This window comes from Penicillium citrinum (genome assembly GCF_028827155.1).
Source record: "Penicillium citrinum strain IBT 23319 chromosome Unknown utg000003l:1.0-4596430.0:1.0-4598250.0, whole genome shotgun sequence".
NCBI lineage: Eukaryota > Fungi > Ascomycota > Eurotiomycetes > Eurotiales > Aspergillaceae > Penicillium > Penicillium citrinum.
In genome coordinates this window covers 2433570-2452839 of record NW_026622688.1, presented here as the reverse complement: position 1 = coordinate 2452839, position 19270 = coordinate 2433570, and the positions used below count along the sequence as shown (strand labels likewise).

The 19270-nt window shown below is 45.9% G+C and overlaps 9 protein-coding genes across 9 annotated transcripts; 7 read left to right on the top strand and 2 right to left on the bottom strand.

Moving 5' to 3' along the window:
* Positions 1-46: 46 nt before the first annotated feature.
* On the top strand, positions 47-574 carry N7469_004125 (vitamin H transporter; the record flags this gene model as incomplete). Its single annotated transcript, XM_056643045.1, has 1 exon — positions 47-574. One exon carries the CDS (start codon positions 47-49, stop codon positions 572-574), a length of 528 nt encoding a protein of 175 aa, XP_056502457.1.
* A 781-nt stretch (positions 575-1355) lies between these two features.
* Positions 1356-2733, bottom strand: N7469_004124 (epoxide hydrolase family protein; the record flags this gene model as incomplete). Its single annotated transcript, XM_056643044.1, has 5 exons — positions 1356-1450; positions 1518-1854; positions 1945-2053; positions 2115-2541; positions 2604-2733. The coding sequence occupies 5 exons, from the start codon at positions 2731-2733 to the stop codon at positions 1356-1358; spliced, it is 1098 nt and encodes a 365-aa protein (XP_056502456.1).
* A 442-nt stretch (positions 2734-3175) lies between these two features.
* On the top strand, positions 3176-4043 carry N7469_004123 (SDR family NAD(P)-dependent oxidoreductase; the record flags this gene model as incomplete). Its single annotated transcript, XM_056643043.1, has 2 exons — positions 3176-3625; positions 3648-4043. 2 exons carry the CDS (start codon positions 3176-3178, stop codon positions 4041-4043), a joined length of 846 nt encoding a protein of 281 aa, XP_056502455.1.
* A 356-nt stretch (positions 4044-4399) lies between these two features.
* On the top strand, positions 4400-5504 carry N7469_004122 (short chain type dehydrogenase; the record flags this gene model as incomplete). Its single annotated transcript, XM_056643042.1, has 6 exons — positions 4400-4435; positions 4492-4578; positions 4635-4793; positions 4858-5237; positions 5304-5398; positions 5455-5504. The coding sequence occupies 6 exons, from the start codon at positions 4400-4402 to the stop codon at positions 5502-5504; spliced, it is 807 nt and encodes a 268-aa protein (XP_056502454.1).
* Positions 5505-6512: 1008 nt separating this feature from the next.
* Positions 6513-8263, top strand: N7469_004121 (sugar transporter STL1; the record flags this gene model as incomplete). The annotated part of the gene is made up of 5 exons (XM_056643041.1): positions 6513-6776; positions 6837-6909; positions 6991-7012; positions 7079-7153; positions 7207-8263. 5 exons carry the CDS (start codon positions 6513-6515, stop codon positions 8261-8263), a joined length of 1491 nt encoding a protein of 496 aa, XP_056502453.1.
* Positions 8264-9423: 1160 nt separating this feature from the next.
* On the top strand, positions 9424-10366 carry N7469_004120 (class II fructose-bisphosphate aldolase; the record flags this gene model as incomplete). The annotated part of the gene is made up of 3 exons (XM_056643040.1): positions 9424-9641; positions 9667-10035; positions 10093-10366. 3 exons carry the CDS (start codon positions 9424-9426, stop codon positions 10364-10366), a joined length of 861 nt encoding a protein of 286 aa, XP_056502452.1.
* An 888-nt stretch (positions 10367-11254) lies between these two features.
* N7469_004119 (serine hydrolase domain-containing protein) lies at positions 11255-12650 on the top strand (the record flags this gene model as incomplete). Its single annotated transcript, XM_056643039.1, has 2 exons — positions 11255-11660; positions 11743-12650. 2 exons carry the CDS (start codon positions 11255-11257, stop codon positions 12648-12650), a joined length of 1314 nt encoding a protein of 437 aa, XP_056502451.1.
* A 703-nt stretch (positions 12651-13353) lies between these two features.
* Positions 13354-13794, bottom strand: N7469_004118 (uncharacterized protein; the record flags this gene model as incomplete). Its single annotated transcript, XM_056643038.1, has 2 exons — positions 13354-13666; positions 13736-13794. 2 exons carry the CDS (start codon positions 13792-13794, stop codon positions 13354-13356), a joined length of 372 nt encoding a protein of 123 aa, XP_056502450.1.
* Positions 13795-15792: 1998 nt separating this feature from the next.
* Positions 15793-18377, top strand: N7469_004117 (M13 family metallopeptidase; the record flags this gene model as incomplete). The annotated part of the gene is made up of 4 exons (XM_056643037.1): positions 15793-15812; positions 15877-16097; positions 16165-16682; positions 16755-18377. 4 exons carry the CDS (start codon positions 15793-15795, stop codon positions 18375-18377), a joined length of 2382 nt encoding a protein of 793 aa, XP_056502449.1.
* Positions 18378-19270: the final 893 nt, after the last annotated feature.

Here is a 19270-nt window from a genome sequence, read left to right as displayed (position 1 = left end):
CAACGTGGATTATAGAGCCATATCTAGGAACGCTCAACTAGCCGGTATGAGCAAAGACCTCGGAATGAGTTCTCAGGATTACGACTGGGCGCTCTCAATCTTCTTTTTCGGATACGTGATTTTCGAGGCTCCCTCTAACATGATTCTCGCCCGGAGCAAACCGTCAATTTTCATTCCTTCGATCATGTTGCATTGGGAATCTCTTTGCTGCGTGATGGCAGCTGTCAAGGACTTTATAGGCATCATGGTTTTGAGGTTCTTTCTCGGCTGTATCGAAGCAGGCTTCGCTCCGGGCGTGCTCTTCCTCATGTCATCTTGGTATACCAAAGCTGAACAGGGGAGAAGATACGCCATCTATTGGTCTGCTGCAACCGCTTCTTGTTCCTTCGGTGGTATTCTCGCAGGGGCTATTACAAGTGGGTTGGATGGAGTAGTTGGTCTTGAAGGATGGCGATGGCTATTCATCATCGAGGGTCTTTGCACGGTTGTATGCTCTCTGGGAGCTTATATATTTCTGTTTGACTTCCCTGAAAATACGAAAGACCTTCCCCTGGTTAATTCTTCAAGTAAATGAAAATATCTCACCATCAATTTTCTTCTGGCAGGATTTACTGATGCCGAAAGAAAACTCCTCATCCGACGATTTGAGCACGGTGGACAAACAGATATGACCTCCAGGGCTCACACGGTGCTAACCTAGCACCCATTTCGTCTCTCCAGGCATTTAATACGGCCCTGGAGGATTGGCGACCGTGGGGTCTGGTACTTACATAGAGTATGATCGTTGGCGCTGGTACCATTTCATATTACCTTCCCACTCTCACCGGACACCTTGGCTATGACAGCGTCACCGCACAATATATGACGATCCCTATTTACGTGGTTGCCGTGTGGTCTTCAGTATGGCGGAGCTTTCTCAGATCATTTCCAGGAAAGAAAATACCACATCTGCGTCTTTGCAACTATGGGTTACACTGCTTCTATAGTAGCCGCTATCATCTTGGATCCTACCATCCGCTATGTTATGCCCTGCTTTATGGCCGCAGGAATTTGGACAGCACTACTACATCGTGCACGTTTCAGTTGCCTGATAGCGTATGGCCAGAAAGCACACGATTTCGGAAACAGGGGGAAAAATTGGATTTTATATAAAAAATCATTTCTTAAACCTGGGATCTTTAGTACCACATTGCATGTAGTACTTAAGTCGAAGGCTTGTGGACAGAAGAAGGGTGGATGCCCCAGATAAACTCGATTTCAAAACAAGAGGAAAAATCAAAATTTGTATAAAAGGCTACTTCGTAGCCTAGGGTCTTTTCACGACCAAAAAACATTTTTCTTCATTATCTGCACATCTACCGCTTCCATTCCTGTCCAACCAGATCGCGCAGATCTTGAATAATATCTATAGGATTCTCAAGAGCGGCGAAATGCCCACCATCGTCATGTTCTGTGCAATTGAAATTATTTGTCAGTCAGACTAATCAGAACTCTGTGCTCTCCAATAAAAGACCAACCTCTGTAAAAGACCAAATTTCCAGTCCTTTCTACTGCGACCTTCGAGGATGGCTCGGTGTCCCAGAAGAATGAACTGTACCCAAAAAGAACCTTCACATGATTCTCAGGATTCATGGTAAACTCAGCAAAATCTTCATGGTGCAAGTTCTCGTAGTAGCAAAGCGCAGAAGGCATGATGCAGTCGGTGAAATAGTATAACATGGTGGTGGTGAGGATAACGTCGCTCCAAGATGACTGCTTCTGCTTCTCGGGATCGGCGGCTTCGTTATATTTCTCACCCACCCACATTAATATACCCATTGGGTTGTCGTTCAATGCAATACCTATCGTGTGTGGCTAAACTTGGTGTTAGTATTTACTTTGTTCTTCTCTCTTCTTGTTGGAATGCGATGGGAATTGCTGGTAATAGCTGGCCATGGATCTTACCCTTGTTCGCATACAGATAGCATATCCAAGGTGGTTTTCTAGCCAGTTGTCAACGCGAGCAGCAACATTCTGCTCACGGGATGTCCGCACATGGCCCTCAGGGAGAGCACTGGGGCAGAAATTGAAGTGGACCAGTTTGCATGAATCGGTATAATGGGAGCCTAGCTCACGGCCAACGAAGCTCCCCCCAGTCACCACATTGAACCATATACTGGCTATATCCGAGTCTTTTCATCAGATTATCGAACAGAACGGCAGTATCCTGCAGAGTCCAGCCGGAACGAGGAGGCCAGTCAGACCAACAAAATCCCGGCAGGCTAGGAGCCACAACATTGAATGCCTGGTCGTTGGGATCTTTCGGGTGTGACAAAGGACCCCATACTCGGCTGAACTCGTAAAAAGATCCAGGCCACCCGTGAATAAGAAGGATTGGGATGGCATCGGGCTTTTCAGCGCGGGCATGGACGAAATGAATCTTGACATTCTCGATCGTGGTCAGGTAGTGAGGGTACTCGTTGATCTCATCTTGGACCTTTCCCCAGTCAAAATCATTGATCCACTTATTATAAAGATCCTTTGCCCATTTGTAGGAGGGACCTAGAGCAAATCAGTAGACGCTCTACTACATGAGGTAGAGATATGAGAGCCTATGAACTTACCGTATTTTTCCCCTGCACCAGGCACAATCTCACGGGGTGGGAGCCGCGTATCCTTCAATTTTCGGTACAACCGGTCAACTTCCTCTTCAGGGATCTGTACCTTAAATTCAAGAACCGCTGACTCCGACATGGTGTTGTGGCAGCAAACAGACAGAGGACAACGTGAAGCTCTGTTGCAATGTGTCTTCTCGTAAAAGTAATTTGGCAAACAATTTGTAAATGGCGGACAGATTCTTCTCATAAATGTTGCTGCTTATGACGTTTTTCACAATTCGGATTTCTTTTCTGGCAACTCGGGTAAGGGTGGCGGATACTCGCAAAGACCGGCGATTGGTTGTTTCATACCTATGAAGAACCCCATGTAGGTACATGGCCACACTCCATCATCATGTAGGGTTATTCGAGCCACGCTTTTCCAAATCGGGTGTTTTTGTGTTTTCATAGATTACACACCCAGGTATTTCTCTGGGGGAAATACCTGGGATTGCCCTGGAGTGATAACAAAATGGGCCAGGCCACTGCTCAACCCTTCTCACCATACTTCTTTTTCAAATGCAGTTCTGTTTACCACCATGGAATCAGCACCTACTCCTACTGTCTTCCACAAGGGAGCTACTGCGCTCATTACGGGGGCCGCCTCTGGTATTGGACTGGCTCTGGCGCAACGATGTTATTCGCACCAGATGAATTTGATTCTCCTGGGCAAGAGCGCCGACGGCCTGCAGCAGGCCCTGAAGCAATTCCCCTCCATCGGTTCTACCACGACCTCTAGCTATTCCATCGATGTTTCATCTATCGAGTCATGGCGAAATATTGTGCCACAGATTCAAGCCCAGTATCCGAAGGGCATCGAACTACTCGCTTTGAACGCTGGCACTGCCATCAAACCCAACAAGGGGTTCTGGGAAGACTACGAATACTTCGAAAAGACCTTCGCAATAAACACTCTTGGGTACACCAATGGCATTGTCGCCGCTCTTGACATGGTTAAGAGCGGCAGTAGCAACAACCCTTGCGCCATCGTTCTAACTGGGTCCAAACAAGGAATCACCAACCCCCCCAGGTGACCCCGCCTACAATGCCTCCAAGGCCGCTGTGCATACGATTGCGGAGCATTTATCCTTCGATCTGGCTAAAGCTGCTCCCAGTATCAGCGTCCACCTCTTGATTCCAGGATGGACCTACACTGGTTTCCACACTGCTGCTTTCAAGGACAAGCCGGCTGGTGCTTGGACTTCCGAGCAGGTGATCGACTTCATGATACAGAAAATGGCTGACGGAAAATTCTACATCATTTGCCCCGACAACGAAGTCTCGGAGGAGTTGGATAGCAAGCGCATTATGTGGGCCACAAATGATATACTGGAGGAACGGCCCCCATTGTCTCGATGGCGAAAGGAATGGGCAGAGGAGGCTAAAAAGACCTTTAATGGTGAATAGATCACTTGAGATAGCTAGATAAAGCGAAATCAGTCTTCGAGCAGCCACTCTACGTGTCTATACAAAAATCCACTCGATTACTCACATAAATTCCGCCGGAAGGATTTCAGATAACTATAGAATGGGTCAAATAGGTGGAGCTTCTGGCGTCTCGTTTTTCGTACCGAACTTCGATGCGAGGTGGAGTCCCGCGTGATATCCCTAATGCAATGACGATACGACGTTATGTGAGCGTGATAGATAAGCAGCTCGATGTCGATCTACTACAATGAAATCTACATTATAGCTGTATTCTCTCTTCTCTTTTCTACGTCATCCCCAAATCCCAAAACCCCAATCCTTCAATTGTACCAAACATGTCTTTACCTTTACAAGGCAAGAACGTTCTCCTGGTAAGCCAGATTTTCTCTTTGTTCATAGTACAGCATCGTTCTGACTAAAAGTATAGACTGGAGCTTCCATGGGGATTGGAGAGGCCATTGCTACCTCCATTGTTGAAGCTGGGGCAAACATCTGCCTCCTGTCACGCTCTGAAGTAAGTCTTCCCTAGGTCACGACCAACATCGCAGCTTAGCTGATACTTCTGAACAGGACAAGCTCAAGCAGTTGAAGGAGAAGCTCGCTGCTGATCCCGACTCCAAAGTCAAGATAGGCTATCAGACTGTCGACGTCGGTAATTTCGACAGCGTCGAGAAGGCCGTCATGGGAGCTATCGACCAGCTGGGCGATATTGATGTCCTCATAAATAATGTACCAGGACACTTTCTATTTTTCCAAAATATTCAGCACCTTGGGCCTTGCTAATTCGCGTCAGGCCGGTCTCGCGCTCGGGGCTCCTAATCCATTCAATGACTTGACACATTCGCAAATTATGACCATGAACAACACCAATATCAACGGTTACATGTATATGACCTACGCCGTTCTCAACAAGGCTATGCTCAAGAAGAAGGCCGGCACCATTCTGAACGTAACCTCGATCACCGGCTTGGAGGTTCCTCCTTTTCCCGGGGAGGCAGTTTACCACGCCAACAAGGCCTGCCAGGATGCCTTCACCAATGCAATTCGTAACGAGTTGAATGGCACCGATATTCGGGTTCTCGCCCTGCGCCCGGGTTGCGTCGCCACAAACTTCCATTCCCAACGCGTTGGACACAATAAGGAGATGTACGACTCCTTTTTTGAAGGGTTTGAGTAAGTCCACCCCAGCAAATGAGCATCTTCTCATTCATAAAAGTGGTTACTCATGAGTTTCTCTAGGCCTTTAATTGCCCCAGATATTGCTCGCACTGCTTTATTCATGCTCGAGCAACCATTAAATGTGTCAATCAAGGCCCTTGACGTTGTCCCCTCAGGTACGTGTCTACATGATACTATAAGCCGTGACAGAACCGGCTAACATTATCGCCAGCGCAACGCTCACTTACCGTTTTCGATCGCAAGTGGAATGAGCGCCGTTGAAAAACAAGCTCATATGTAGGTGGGCATACGTGCGCCGGGAAGGAGTTACAATTTAAATGCCCGGCTTTCCTGAGATAAGACATGTCCTGAAGCATCTCTTCCAATAAAGGAGAATCCTTCCTAGTTTAGAATCAAAGCAGTACTTATCGAAATGAATCAAAAATTTACATCACGTATGATCATTGCGCCTCAGCTCCTGCACATCTCGAGAAATGTCTTTCTGGATGTTCGAAAACGGCAAATTGTCCTCCATCAAAGTCGTCTATTCATTTTGCGAGCATTGCCTCCAGTCCATTCGTAGCAGGATGCTGATAAATCGAGCTTAGGAATACATGAAAAGGCCCACGATATTTTGATGGTTAAAACCTCGCCGTACCAGGCTTCGGGACAAAAAGCTTCTGATAGATGCCTTTCGTCCTGAAGCTTCCTGTTAGGTCTACGTTAAGAAGCTGCTCGCACCTGTCCATGATTGGCCAATCTGCCATTGTATATCAACTCACTCTCCCGGTCCCAGGATAGGAAAGGAGAGCCACAAGATTCCTGATATGAACCACTGCCCAATGTACCTCGGTTCGCCGTATTCATGCCCTCTGGGCTCTTTTCCAGTCCTCCTCTCACTGAATGTTATGAGTTTTGGGCTCTTCTATTTCTGGGAACTGGAGGCAAACAATATTAAATTGAGCCGCTTCGTTTCGACCCAGGCTCTCCATGCTACCCCAGACCCCAAGGGAAAAGTGGGATGCTTCATGAGTGGGTTCTTTTGTGCGGGGCACAGGATTTGAGATTCGTGAGAGGTTCATGTACATGTTGGCGGCGAAGTCAACGCTTCATTATCTAAATTCAAGGAACATTCAAATAGGGCCTACTTCGTCCATCTTCATAACAGTGAGGCTCTGCTCCGGAACAAAATATTTGTGCACTTCTCTGGCCTGTGCCCAGATCAACGCCGCACTTGGATATCCTCTTGGTATATGCCAATTGATGGTCCCAATATCACCCGTGTCAACAATGCCTGTAACGGGAAAATGCCTTGAGGGCCTTGTAATCCTAGCGTGTTGTTGTGCCTTCATCCTATTTGGCTACGACCAAGGTGTCCTATCGGGGCTTGTTTCTACATCCAGCTTCTTGACGGAGTTTGGGAATCCTTCACCCGGGCTTCTTGGGACTATTGTTGCCATCTATGATGTGGGCTGTGCGATTGGGTCAATTGCGACGATTTGGATCGGGGACCGCCTTGGAAGAAGACGAACTATATTTATTGGCGGTATTTTGGTAAGCTTGATTGCCCCCTTATCTAATTCAATTGGTGATAGCTGTCTAACCGCGATCCAGATTTGCCTAGGTACAGCCTTGCAAGCATCTGCCTTCAGTGTCCCACATATGATTGTGGGTCGTATTATTACAGGTACATAAATTATCAGAGCATTATGGATATCTTGGTTACTCACCTTGTCAGGCTTTGGTTCCGGAATAAATACAACCACAGTCCCAATATATCAAGCTGAAATGTGAGTGAGCCTCCACCATTTGGGACTCGCCGTGACCGCAATTAGACATGCTGACGCGCTAATTAGGTCGGAATCTTCTCAACGAGGTGCTGCAGTTATGGCGGAAGTCTCATTTGTGATTTTCGGCATTGCGTTTTCGAAGTAAGTATACCCTCAGGGAAAGGTATCGATCAAGGAAGTAACAACAAATCTAGTTGGATCGATTTTGCTTTCGTCTTCGGGGGCAAAGTTCATGGCTCGGCTATTTGGAGAATACCTATTGCCTTACAAGCTGTGTTCCCCATCATGACATTCATCATTCTTCCATTCATACCCGAATCTCCGCGTTGGTTAGCTTTCAAGGGCCTGGATAGCCAGGTTCAAGACTGTCTAGCAAGGCTTGCTGGAGGTAATGCACGTCCATACGATGAAGACATCGAAGAAAAAGCTAGAATCATAATCAACACTGCCAACAGCGAAGCCGAAATCACAGACTCCTGGTTGGATATATTCAAAACAGGGGAGCAACAGAATTTGCGTCGGATGATACTGGGAGTCATGACTCAACTGATTCAACAGTTCACCTGTATCAACGGTGTGGTATATTATGGCCCTGCTATATTTTCTCAATCTCTTGGCATGGATGCAAAATTGGCTGCAATTGTAGGAGGCTGCGGCTCCATCTGCTTCTGGATAGGCTCCATATTGCCCATCTTTTTCATCGAGAGGCTCGGGAGGCGTCACGTAATGCTACACGGTCTGTTCATGACTGTGATCGCGCTCGCTGGTTTGACTGTGGCAACGGCCTTCGCTCAGTATTCGGCTCACCAACGAGCCGCCGGCTTCGGCGCATTGGCATGTTTATTGGTATACCAGTTCTGCTATGGTGCATCTTGGGCAGGCGTACCTTGGGTTTATGCGCCAGAGATCAATTCTCTGCGCATGCGAAACAGGGGTAGTGCCATTGCCTCTGCTGCTGAGTGGATTGGTGCTTTTCTGGTTGTTGAGGTCACGCCGTCCGGGGTGGCCAACTTGACCTGGAAGTATTATTTGATATGGATTCTCGTCAGTGTTATTGGTTATATTTTTATATATGTTTGCTATCCGGAAACTAGCGGTGCGTCTTTGGAGGATATGGACCTCTATTTTCTGGAGCAGAGAAGTTGGAATATTTTGCATGAGAAGAGCATCAAAGCTTCTCTGCTTGGTGATTATCGACATTCTGCAAGTGGAGATGAAAGTAAAGGAGTATCTTTGCAACATCTGGAATAAATTGGTACAGGCTCTTGATTGCATTGATCATTTGCATTTGAATGATGGGTCAGTGCGGTCTAGAGAATCAATGGCAGGCATTGGCTTCTCAGCTTCAATAGCCTGGCAAAGATTCTACGGAGCCAAAAGACAGCCTACCACGTTGGGGTTAATACAAAAAATACATATCAAAGGTTGAGAGCCCAAATTAGTGCTGCTGCAATGTGTAGGCCGAGCTAGGATTGCAGAGAGGACTGGCATGTGTTTTCGAGAGTCTGTTTACCCATGCCAACCAAGCGTGGCTCGGTTTTATCCACTATTCCTCTCATTTTCTTCTTTGAACTAGATCAAACTTTCATACAATTGTCGTGGCATCATTTTATCTTCCACCGCTCATCGTCTCTTCCAGGACCAAGCCATGACCGGCTCATAAGAGATCACTTTCGTTTAGCTTTCTTAGTTGTGGAGTGAATTCAACAAAGGGCGTCCGCAATGACCCTCGGAAGGGTCACATCTATTAGGTAGTGGGTAATTGAGGCTAAGTACAAGAGAATATCTATAATGGATGCGTGGAATTTGTGCTAAAATAGAGTGGATTCAATGCCCATAAGAAACACAGGTGTGTTTTTTTCAACCCAGGACGTCTGTGAATGTCCATAACAGGAATACATAAGCTGCTGCCGAGTATTCTCAAGAAATATTAACCTCGGACCCTTGTTTCCGATCAATTTCTCGCTTTTGCATCTCCCTGTATTTCGAGAAACCACCTGCCCTGTACATTTGCTTAAGTTATTCCATAAGATCAAGTAATTAATTAGTGAGAGACTTTGTCATACAGCATTGGTTGAAATTTCATGGGAAAATTTTTATAAATCAAACTGCCACGCCATGGCCGCTTGGAAAAGGCTCCGTTTTCTTGCACCAGTTTTTGCTCCCGATATTGATATAAGATAAATTTTCGAGACGAGAGGTGAGCCCGTCTCGGAAGCGCCTCTGAGTGGTCAACTATTCTCAATTGGAAACTCCATTCTTTCCATTTGACTCAAATGGTTGACTGAAGATCGCTCAATACGATTTTTTGAGGAGAGAATTGGAGATCAGGATATATAAGAGGCAGTGAGGTCTCATTATCTTTGACATACAAGCCAATCAACGCTCATTAGGTGCTTTTTGCCAGAAATATGCACCTTGCTGCTACCACGGGCGCTTGGCATGAGAAAAATTGCCATCTCAACATCTTAAATGCAGCTCGAAAGGGAAGATATGGCGTAATTGCCACAGTTGCGTACAACATTGAACATATAATATTGGATTTGTACGAGCTGTTGAGCTTGTCGCTCACCGTTGATCTTACAATTCTTCCCTTGGGCCGTGACCTATTCCGACGGACTTCCCATCCGTGCCGCAAAAGATGCTGTCTCTAGAGCAACTGTGCCAATATCCCTTCACCTGGACCACGCTCAAGACGAGTCTCTCGTCAAGCTAGCAGCCGATACTCTCTCCTTTGACAGTATAATGGTGGATATGTCACACTATGGGAAAGCAGAAATCTTGCGCAAAACAGCAGAACTTGTTCAGTACTGCGCTGATCGTGGAATCGCTACCGATGCCGAACCTGGACGCATTGAAGGTGGCGAAGATGGCGTTATGGACACCGGGAGCCTCGAAGCCTATTTTACGACAATGAAAGACGTTAAAAATTTTGTCCATGCCGGGGTTGACGTCCTTGCTCCATCATTTGGGAATATTCATGGGGAATACCCAGAAAGGGGCCGGGAATTGGGCTTGAACCTGTAAGTTCACTTGATATGACAAAGGGTCTAATTTATAATATTTCTGTCTGGCTTTAGCAGACTCCAGGAGATCGACAAAGCGTTACCCAACAACGTTCTCATTGCTCTACACGGAACCAATGGCTTTACACCCCAGCTAATGAAAGAATGCATACAGCATGGCGTTGTCAAAATTAATGTGAACAAACTTGTTCTGGAAGACTACCTAATTTATCATTGCTGGGACGGGAAAAAACACCGTTTGACTTCGTTCATGAAACAGGGAACCCAAAAAGTGATTCGCCCAACTGTGAAATGGTTGGAAATTTGTGGCTCCGCAGGAAAGGCATAGATTATTTGTGTGCAGAGGATAATCAAATAGACAAAGGCTTCCTATGTTAGAAACAATGCTGACATGCTTTTGTGTACATACCTACAATGCGATTGCTGTCAGAAAACTTCTACTACTATTGTAAGGTAAGATTAGTATAGTTACTAATACTAGTCCTAGTACCAGTAGATCACCCTGCAGTAGACTTAATAATTTTAGCCACATAGTCCGTAATAGCATGTCGTGGTAGTATCTTCATGCAAATTCAATCCCATGTCTGATTTACTAGTATAGTGCCCGATTGTGTGCTTCGTCTGATTCGGAAGGTTCAATTTCGCTGCGTAGGTCTATGCTTGATCTCTCTAACTCTTTGTTAAATTTCCCAGCAAAACTTCAAGTTCAAATTCTTGGAGGAATTAGGGCATCAGAAATGGTAGAAAGGTTCCTACCACTATGAATTTGATTGTAATTATAACAAATTTGTGGTTGTACCGCCACCATGAGGCCTATCTTCCACGAGGCGGCGACAATGGGCCGACGATAGTGGAACCTTTGCTATTCTTACATATCTCGAACCTCGTAGGATTTTGAAATCTAGTTCACGCGAATTTAATTGGTCGAAAGCGAGGAAGTGAGCAAGTCTGGCTCCAGTATCGGCCGACACCATCCCAAACTTGGCAAGCTTTCTTTCGACTCCTTCCAGCAGCATGCAGAGAATTGGCTCCACTATTGTCTGCACTGACTGCTCTCATGTGAGCGAACACTAATTTTTATTGTTTCATTCTGTTGTTTTTTTATTGTTTTTCCGATAGCTATACGAATGACAATATAAAAGGCGCGAGAATCCTCGTGTTTCGTTGAATTCACAACAAACAGACCCTGGAAAATCAACACCGTCTATCTCTCATGATGCCGTTCTCATTGTCTCTTCAAGATATTCTGGCTCTTCAAGGCAAAGTGGGTGTCGCATGTGACCCTCAAACCAGCAATTCTATTCCCGGGGTTACTGTCAACATAGTTGATGAACAAGGAAACGAACAATTCTCCTATGCAGGAGGTACTCGGGCGATCGGATCCGGAGTTCCTATGGACATGGAATCTATATTCTGGATAGCCTCGTGTACAAAGATCGTAACATCCATTGCCTGTCTGCAACTCGTTGAGAAGGGGCTCATAAATCTCGATGATGCTTCTTCTCTCGAAGCTATTCTGCCGGAACTCAAGAGCGTACAGGTACTCTCTGGCAAGGATGGCAATTTCGATTTGGCCCCAAAATGCCGAGGAATATCTTTGAGGATGTTGTTAAGTCACACTGGTAAGTGATTAATCCCATCATCTCGAATATGTCTCTATTTCCCTCCTCTGGCATTGGCAGCCCATTCTGATAAAGCCGAAAGCTGGATTCACATACTCATTCTTCAATGAGTCGATACGTGATTTCAGACAGCCGGATGGCTATGATGAATTCTCGGGGCATATGAACGACATGCTCCAGCCTCTTGTTCACCAACCAGGCGAAAAATGGGAATACGGAATCAGTCACGATTGGGCTGGAATAGTTGTGGAGCGCCTAAGCCACCAGTCGTTAGATGAATACTTCAGAGAAAACATCTTTATTCCCCTGGGTATCTCCGAGATGGGATTTTTCCCGAGCTCCTCAATGAAAGATCGGCTCGTGAGTATGCATCAACGAGCCTCGGACGGGAAGCTGAGCTTGCGAAATCCACCACTTACCCGTCCTCTTCAGGTTCAGACTCAATCTGAACTAAAAAAATGCTTTAATAGCGGTGGCGGTGGGTTGTGGGCTAAGCCGAGTGAATTTTGCAGTATGTTTTTATCCCTGAATCAATATCTTGAATTTGTGCTGAAAAGATATGCAGAAATTCTTTCAACTCTGCTTAACCAAGGAATTTCGCCTTGTACTGGATACCGAATTCTAAAAGAAGAGAATATTGAAGAGCTCTACAAGAATCAAATTCCACAATTCCCGAATTTTGGTCGACAGGGCTTGACAGGCGCAAAAAGAGACCTAACGAATGGAGCCAATGACTTATATCCGGTTGAAGGAAACCCTCCACAGGGTTATTCTATGGCGGGAATGCTGACACCTACTGCCACTGGTCGCTCGGAGACAAGTGTATTCTGGTCTGGGATGCCTAATATCTTTTGGTGGTGTGATCGTGAGAAAAAGGTTGCGGGAATGATTTCTGCACAAATATTACCATTTGGAGATGCATCCGTGTTGGCATTGTGGAATGACCTTGAGAAGTCGATTTATGACTTCATCGATAAGTTAGCCCCTTGAGCAGAAAAATGGGTTGATGGTCATGTTCTGGTCTATAGCGAGAGAATCATGTAGACTGAGCTTTGTTCCGTTCTGGTCTCTTGTCTAACGGAATGAGTCGATTACCTTTGAGACCCGAGGCCATTTTGCAAAAAAGCTAGGTTGGTTTTCTTTTTGCTGCTACGAGCCTTTCTGTTGAAAAACTAGTATTTGTTAAGTCTCATATATTGAGCCACGGCGGCTTAGCCTTCCAGAGCTCCCCAACTCAATGGCTAGCATCTTAAAGATAGCTTTATCTACTGTCTTCATTCAGCCCCTATCCGCTCCTATTCTCTTGCGTTGGCCTTTATTAGTTGTTGCTGGTATATTTGATATTGCTGGTCCAATACCTAACAAAACAGGTCATCTTTGTCATCTTATTATGTCTTGGAGTGAAAATACACAAATTGAGGCTCATGAAGGCTGGCTTTTCAGACGCTTGAACAATATATCCTAAATGTCTCACTTCAGACACGAAAGAGCCATCGGACTTCAACTACTTGCACTTAATGGGGGCCTGCAATTTACGAAATTGCGAACTTCAGCCTTCAAGGCTAAGAAAAGTTCTTCGCGATCCAAATTGGTCTGTAAAAAGAGGCCTTGACAACCCTGTCACTGTATCTGGAGGTACAGTCCAAAAAGAGGTGAAAGTGAATCATCTGAAGTATCGTTGTTGAAGCACAGTCTAAACTGCATTTCTCGGGAAAGTCATTGTATTCCAGCGCATATCGAACATTGCTAATGCAGACCCAAAATCCGTGCGAACGGAATCCCACCGATCAGGGGCTGTTCCAAATTCATCGATATAAGATAACGCTGCTCTGATGATGAAGGCCCGACTCGGTGGTAAAGTATCCATCTCTGCGAGCGTCATATTCCGTTGGGTTATGGCAATGTCATTTACCATCTTGATCGTACTCTCAAGTGCGATATGGGAGCTCAAACGCCTGTCACCCGCTTCGCTATGGATGATCATCTGGTGGAGAATGAAGAGTGCCCTATTGAACTGGGTTAGGACAATCATAGCGGTCTTTCAACCCATCATCAAATAATAGTACCACACGTACCTGAAAATAATGGCATTTGCCGTACAGAATGTCCCCCATCGCCCTCTAGACTGTTCCATTGTTAGAGCAAGGCATTCTCGTAGCGAATGATCTAGCTGCTCAAGCGTGTCCAATTGGATATCGACATCCGGCTTTCTAGATGCTTCAAATACCTGGTCCAAAAGCCACACGGCCTGAATCACTCTGACCAGCCCGTCGCAATCGCCAATATGTGGAGAAACTTTGGAGAGCGTATTGCCGAATAAAATCCAATCAAACTCAGAATCATGGTCCCTTAGAAATGATATATCACCCTCCGAAAATCGAGAAATAATAGGCTGTCTAGAAACGTCTGTCTCGCATAATATTGTCCTAATGCTATTTAGACGACAAGTATAAATTTAGAGAATAGGGCTCAAGCGCTGACCTTTCGAGTATCACAACGCCCATCCACGTAATGATTTTCTCTGATGGTTGTATTAAGTGGCCCGGTAGTTCCGTTTGGACAACCAAGTGGAGGTCAGTGGCGTATCCCATTCTAGCACATATACTAATGGTGCAGAGAGATTCTGAAATCCTTCGAGTCGCGTACTCATGAGTCGCGATGATGATACCAGCTTGCAATAGGTGCAGAGAGTTTGGGAATGACGCCAGTGTTTGTGCAAAGACAGATTTTACTGTAATATAGAAGGTCTCTTCATTCAATGCAGAGCCTGAAGCTCCCAGGTTAGGATGATAAGTCACCAATGCCATCGACATTAGCAATACGGAAAACGCAGCGGAGGGTGACGCCGCCAAATGGGTCAGTTGGTCGTGGAACTGCGGAGCTGATAGTATTGGTATGAAGGAATGTATGCCTCGGAAATATCGCCATACTATATCGTCTATAGTTTGACCCGATAGGCGAATTATTCGAAGAATTTGGAGATATACCGTGGAGTGAAGGCTGTTCGGTGCGCATTGCAAGACAGCCGACAAAGTCTCGGCGAGGAGCAAAGACGATCTGATAGTCGGACTAGTGATCAAAGGAAGGCATTTCAATTGATCAGGTTCTGTTCCCTTCGAGGACTGACAATCCAGATTTTTCCTGTGGCAGCGATAAGGATTGCCATCATTGTTAAAACGAGCGTCCACATACCGAGTACAGTATCCACAGCGCGGCCGCACTTTATCACATCTCTTCTTGCGAAGCTTACAATTTACGCAAACCGATTTTGATGTTCCTATAGGCATAACGAGTCATGAATTTGCGACAGAAGCTCCCAGAAGGTTGAATCACATCAAAGAGATGATGATATTAGATGGACGCGATTTGAATCGGACAGAGGGCAAATCCTTTTCCTGAGAAGGCATAGCGGCGCCGACAGGTGGGTATCGTGGCGGGCCGTGAGCTATCTGGTCCATAAAGAATAATAGATAATCAGATCCGCATCGGCTGAAGGAGTTGTCTGAAAGAAAAGAGATTCATTGATACGGAGAGAAATTATTTACAACGAAACTTTGGATTCCAGAGTCTACCCATAGGGAATGATACTACATACAAGCCTGTATGTACAATGGGGGGTCGTTGGACGCGACCCTGACTTAGATATCCCTCATTGCTAGTTCACTTCTCAAAATATTGCAAATCCAGAGCTTGATGTCAAGTATACTTAATACTCTTTCTGGTGTTGGCAAACTAATACTTCTCATACGTGTGTTTGTGAAGCTTGAAATCGGATCTCATTTGTACCTACAAGCCGGTCACTGAATCTGAGCCAGAAAGCCTTTCACCAACAGCGACAGCCAAAACATGAAATCCCTACCTGGCAGACACTTTCTGGTCTACCCCCGTATATATCTGCATTATTTCATGAAATTGATCACTTGATTTGACTTGTGCATTAGTTTTAACTAGTTTCGTGTAACCGCAACCTAAGCAGGAAGATGTCATGACTCAGCATATTGGACATGTGATTGACTGTCCCTGCTTTCCCCAACCCCGTGCGGAGTCGTCTCTCTGCTTGTCAAACACAGCTTTGAAGCTCAAGGCATTGCTTTAACGAGTGCAAACTGATTCATGACTAGTATTCCTCACCATGTCGCAGCTACTTGGCAGGTCAGTCTTACCATGCTACCGATATTGGTCGTTACATCACGGACCGTGCTGATAGCTCCCCTAGCGAGCCCAAACAACCGGGACTTATATATATGAAAGCAAATGATTCCGAGAAGCAAGGTTTACTCAATGATCAGGCAGGGTCCGAAGATCCCAGCGATGCTTCCTCTTCAAGAAGTTATTCAGACACTCGCAGGTCTCGACCCCTGCGTGACCTGCTGAAAAGCGTGGTTACAATCTGCTGGATTGTCCTTGTCATTTACGCCGTGGTCAAGTATTTCAACAGTGAGTATATCTATTGGCAGGTTAAATTGGTGCCAAAAATGGCTAATTGCAATTTGATGTCTACCAGAGAACCCATTGGAACCGATTCAGGACCCCACCCCGCGTCCCCAATCTCCACCAGCCATCTGCCAAACCCCGGAATGTGTCCACGCGGCATCAGAAATTTTGTACAGTCTTGATCCCAATTATACTGAAATTGACCCATGCACCAATTTCGATCAATATGTTTGCGGTGGATGGAGGGATCGACATGACTTGCGTGCGGACCAAGGGACCATCTTTGCCGGGACAATTATGGAGGAGAATGCCCAGACTAAGCTTCGCCATATTCTGGAGCAATTCAACCCTACGGAGTCGGCCGATGCGGAAAACTTCAATAAGCTGAAGGCGGCATATGATGCTTGCTTAGATGAAAATTTGCTCAAGCAACGGGGCAGCAAGCCCTTGGATGAGCTTCTCGCTAATTTGCAGAGCATCTATCCCTCCAAGAGCGGATTGATCGCCGGAACACAAGATCATCTCACCAATGCAATCATCTTCTTGATGGAATCTGGAGTCAATGCTCTGGTCTCATCGGGCGTCTCTGTGAGTATTGCTTTCGAGAGCTCACGCTCCTCACAGTCCCTTTGCGAAGACCATATCAACTAAGACTTATAGGCCGATGATCGGGATCCCGATAACGTCGCCATAATGGTGACTCCACCGCGCCGTATTGGTCTTCCTGCAATCGAGTATTACAATAACACTGGAACTTTGAATAAGTATACCCGGGTTGTAGGGCAGGTACTCCAGGGTTTTGGGGGCAACGACAAGATTGCGGAAAGCGTTGTTGCCTTTGAGAAGAAACTCGCCAATGTCACTCCTGACACACAGACACAAGAAGATGTGACCAAGTACTATAACCCGCGCACTATCAAAGAGACCGAGTCTTTACTTCCTCAGGTCTCTTTCGCGGATATCATCACAAAGCTGGCTCCGCATGATTACAAAGGAGACCGTTTGATTATCGGCTCACCAAAATATATGGAAGCCTTATCCGAAATCCTAAATGATTCACCGCGGGAGACGGTTTCGTTCTTCTTACAGTGGAAGCTTATCCAACATTATGCCAAGTACATTGAAGACGACAAAGTGACTCCTGTCCATCACTTCGAAAACGAGCTTGCGGGCAAAGATCCCGAAGCTACCCAGGAGCGTTGGCGTACGTGTATCACTCACCTTGACGAGGGTCTTGGTTGGAGTCTTAGCCGATTCTACGTTCTGGGTGCCTTCTCCGAAGAATCCAAGAATCTTGGCGACCAAATCGTCTCGGATATCAAAGAGCGATTCATATTCACTCTAGGCCAAACATCCTGGATGTCTCCGGAAGTCCGTAAGCTAGGAATCCAGAAAGTGGAGAACATTGTCCAGAAAATCGGATTTCCTACCAAAAGCCCTAATGTGCTAGATGCGCAAGATGTCGAGAAGTACTATCAAAATCTAGAGTTGGCCAACTCTACTTACTTTGAGAATGAAGTGGCTGTGTCAAAGTTTGACCTACACAACGAGTGGTTCAAGCTGGGCAAGCCTACCGACCGGGATGAATGGGATATGACTGCTCCTACAGTCAACGCCTACTACAATCCACCAGGCAATGAGATTGTTTTCCCTGCTGGTATCATGCAGCCTCCGACGTTCTATGGACCAAAAGCTCCACTGTACCTGGCTTATGGCGCCTTCGGCTCTGTCAGTGGCCACGAGCTTTCACACGGTATGTTTAAGGGAACCCTTCAAACGCTATTACTCTGTCTAACCATCCTAGCATTTGACTCAACTGGTCGGCATTATGACGAGATCGGTAATTACACTGACTGGTGGGATGACAAGACAGTCGAGGAATTTGAGAAACGATCTCAGTGCTTCGTTGATGAGTATTCAGAGTTTACCGTGGAAGGCCCGGATAACAAAAAGCTTCATGTCAATGGACGCTTGACACTAGGCGAAAACATTGCTGACGCGGGTGGTCTCGCTGCCTCGTTCCACGCCTGGAAGAAACATGACGAGGCCAAGCCCGACCTTCACCTTCCTGGACTCTCCAAATTCAGCAAAGAGCAGCTTTTCTTCGTTTCCTATGCCAATTGGTGGTGCGGAAAGACCACCAAAGAGGCCGCAGAGCAGGCCATATTTAATGACCCGCATGCACCTAAATCAGCACGGATTATTTTGACCATGGCCAACTCCCGGGAGTTCAAAGAAGCATTCCAATGCCCTGATAAGAAGCCAGCTTGCAAGCTTTGGTAGTTTGTCGCTGATGACATTTTATATAGATTGAATCGTGCATTGTTTCAGCTCTATCTTCTCTAATGGGTATTGATGTTATCTGTATTTTGGTTTCGGGGATTACTCTTTTTTGTTATGTCCAACTTGGAGAGCTAGCATCGATCGAAATAAGACTCTTGACAAAGCGTGTCAGATTGACTTCACTCCTTAAATGCCTCAATCTGATTTTACATGCAAATAGTAATGCACTCCGAGGTATCATCTGCAAAGATCCATCTTTGATGTAACGAAGGGTTGACCATCGAATTAAATCTGCAATTAACCGAGTAGATGTGATGCTGCATATACCTATATGAAACTAGGTAGTTCAAGCTCAAGATGGACCTTCATGGCGCGGATTCCGCGTCGAAAACGAACCTCCGCTGCAGATCATGGAGGGGCCCAGGGGGTCCGAGAGTCGTTGAGATCGACATTGAGATGGGATCGCCGGGGAAGAGAATCCTGGGCAAAGACAGATCCCGGTAGATCATGTGAAAAACGCAAAATTGCGGATTAAAGTACCAACTGTGGAGAAAATTTGATTCCTGCATGTGTAGAGGGAGAGAAAGAGAAGAAAGTCTGTCCTCTCCGTGGCTTAGGTCTGGTAGTGGAACGATGATAAATCGAAGCGAGCAACGATGTTTTAAATTGCGACACAAGAAATAATAATTAGGCAGAGTAAGATTATGGCGAGACTTCCGTTTTGAGATTATACTATGTATTTATATATCGGGTACCACCTGGTACCACAGCCTACTAGATAGTATCGCGTGGGCACGCGATAGCTTGTGGAAACATGGAATTGAAAAGGAAGTGGGAAATCCTGATGATAACCCAATAACAGGAGATACACTTGCCACTTACTATGGTTCCTA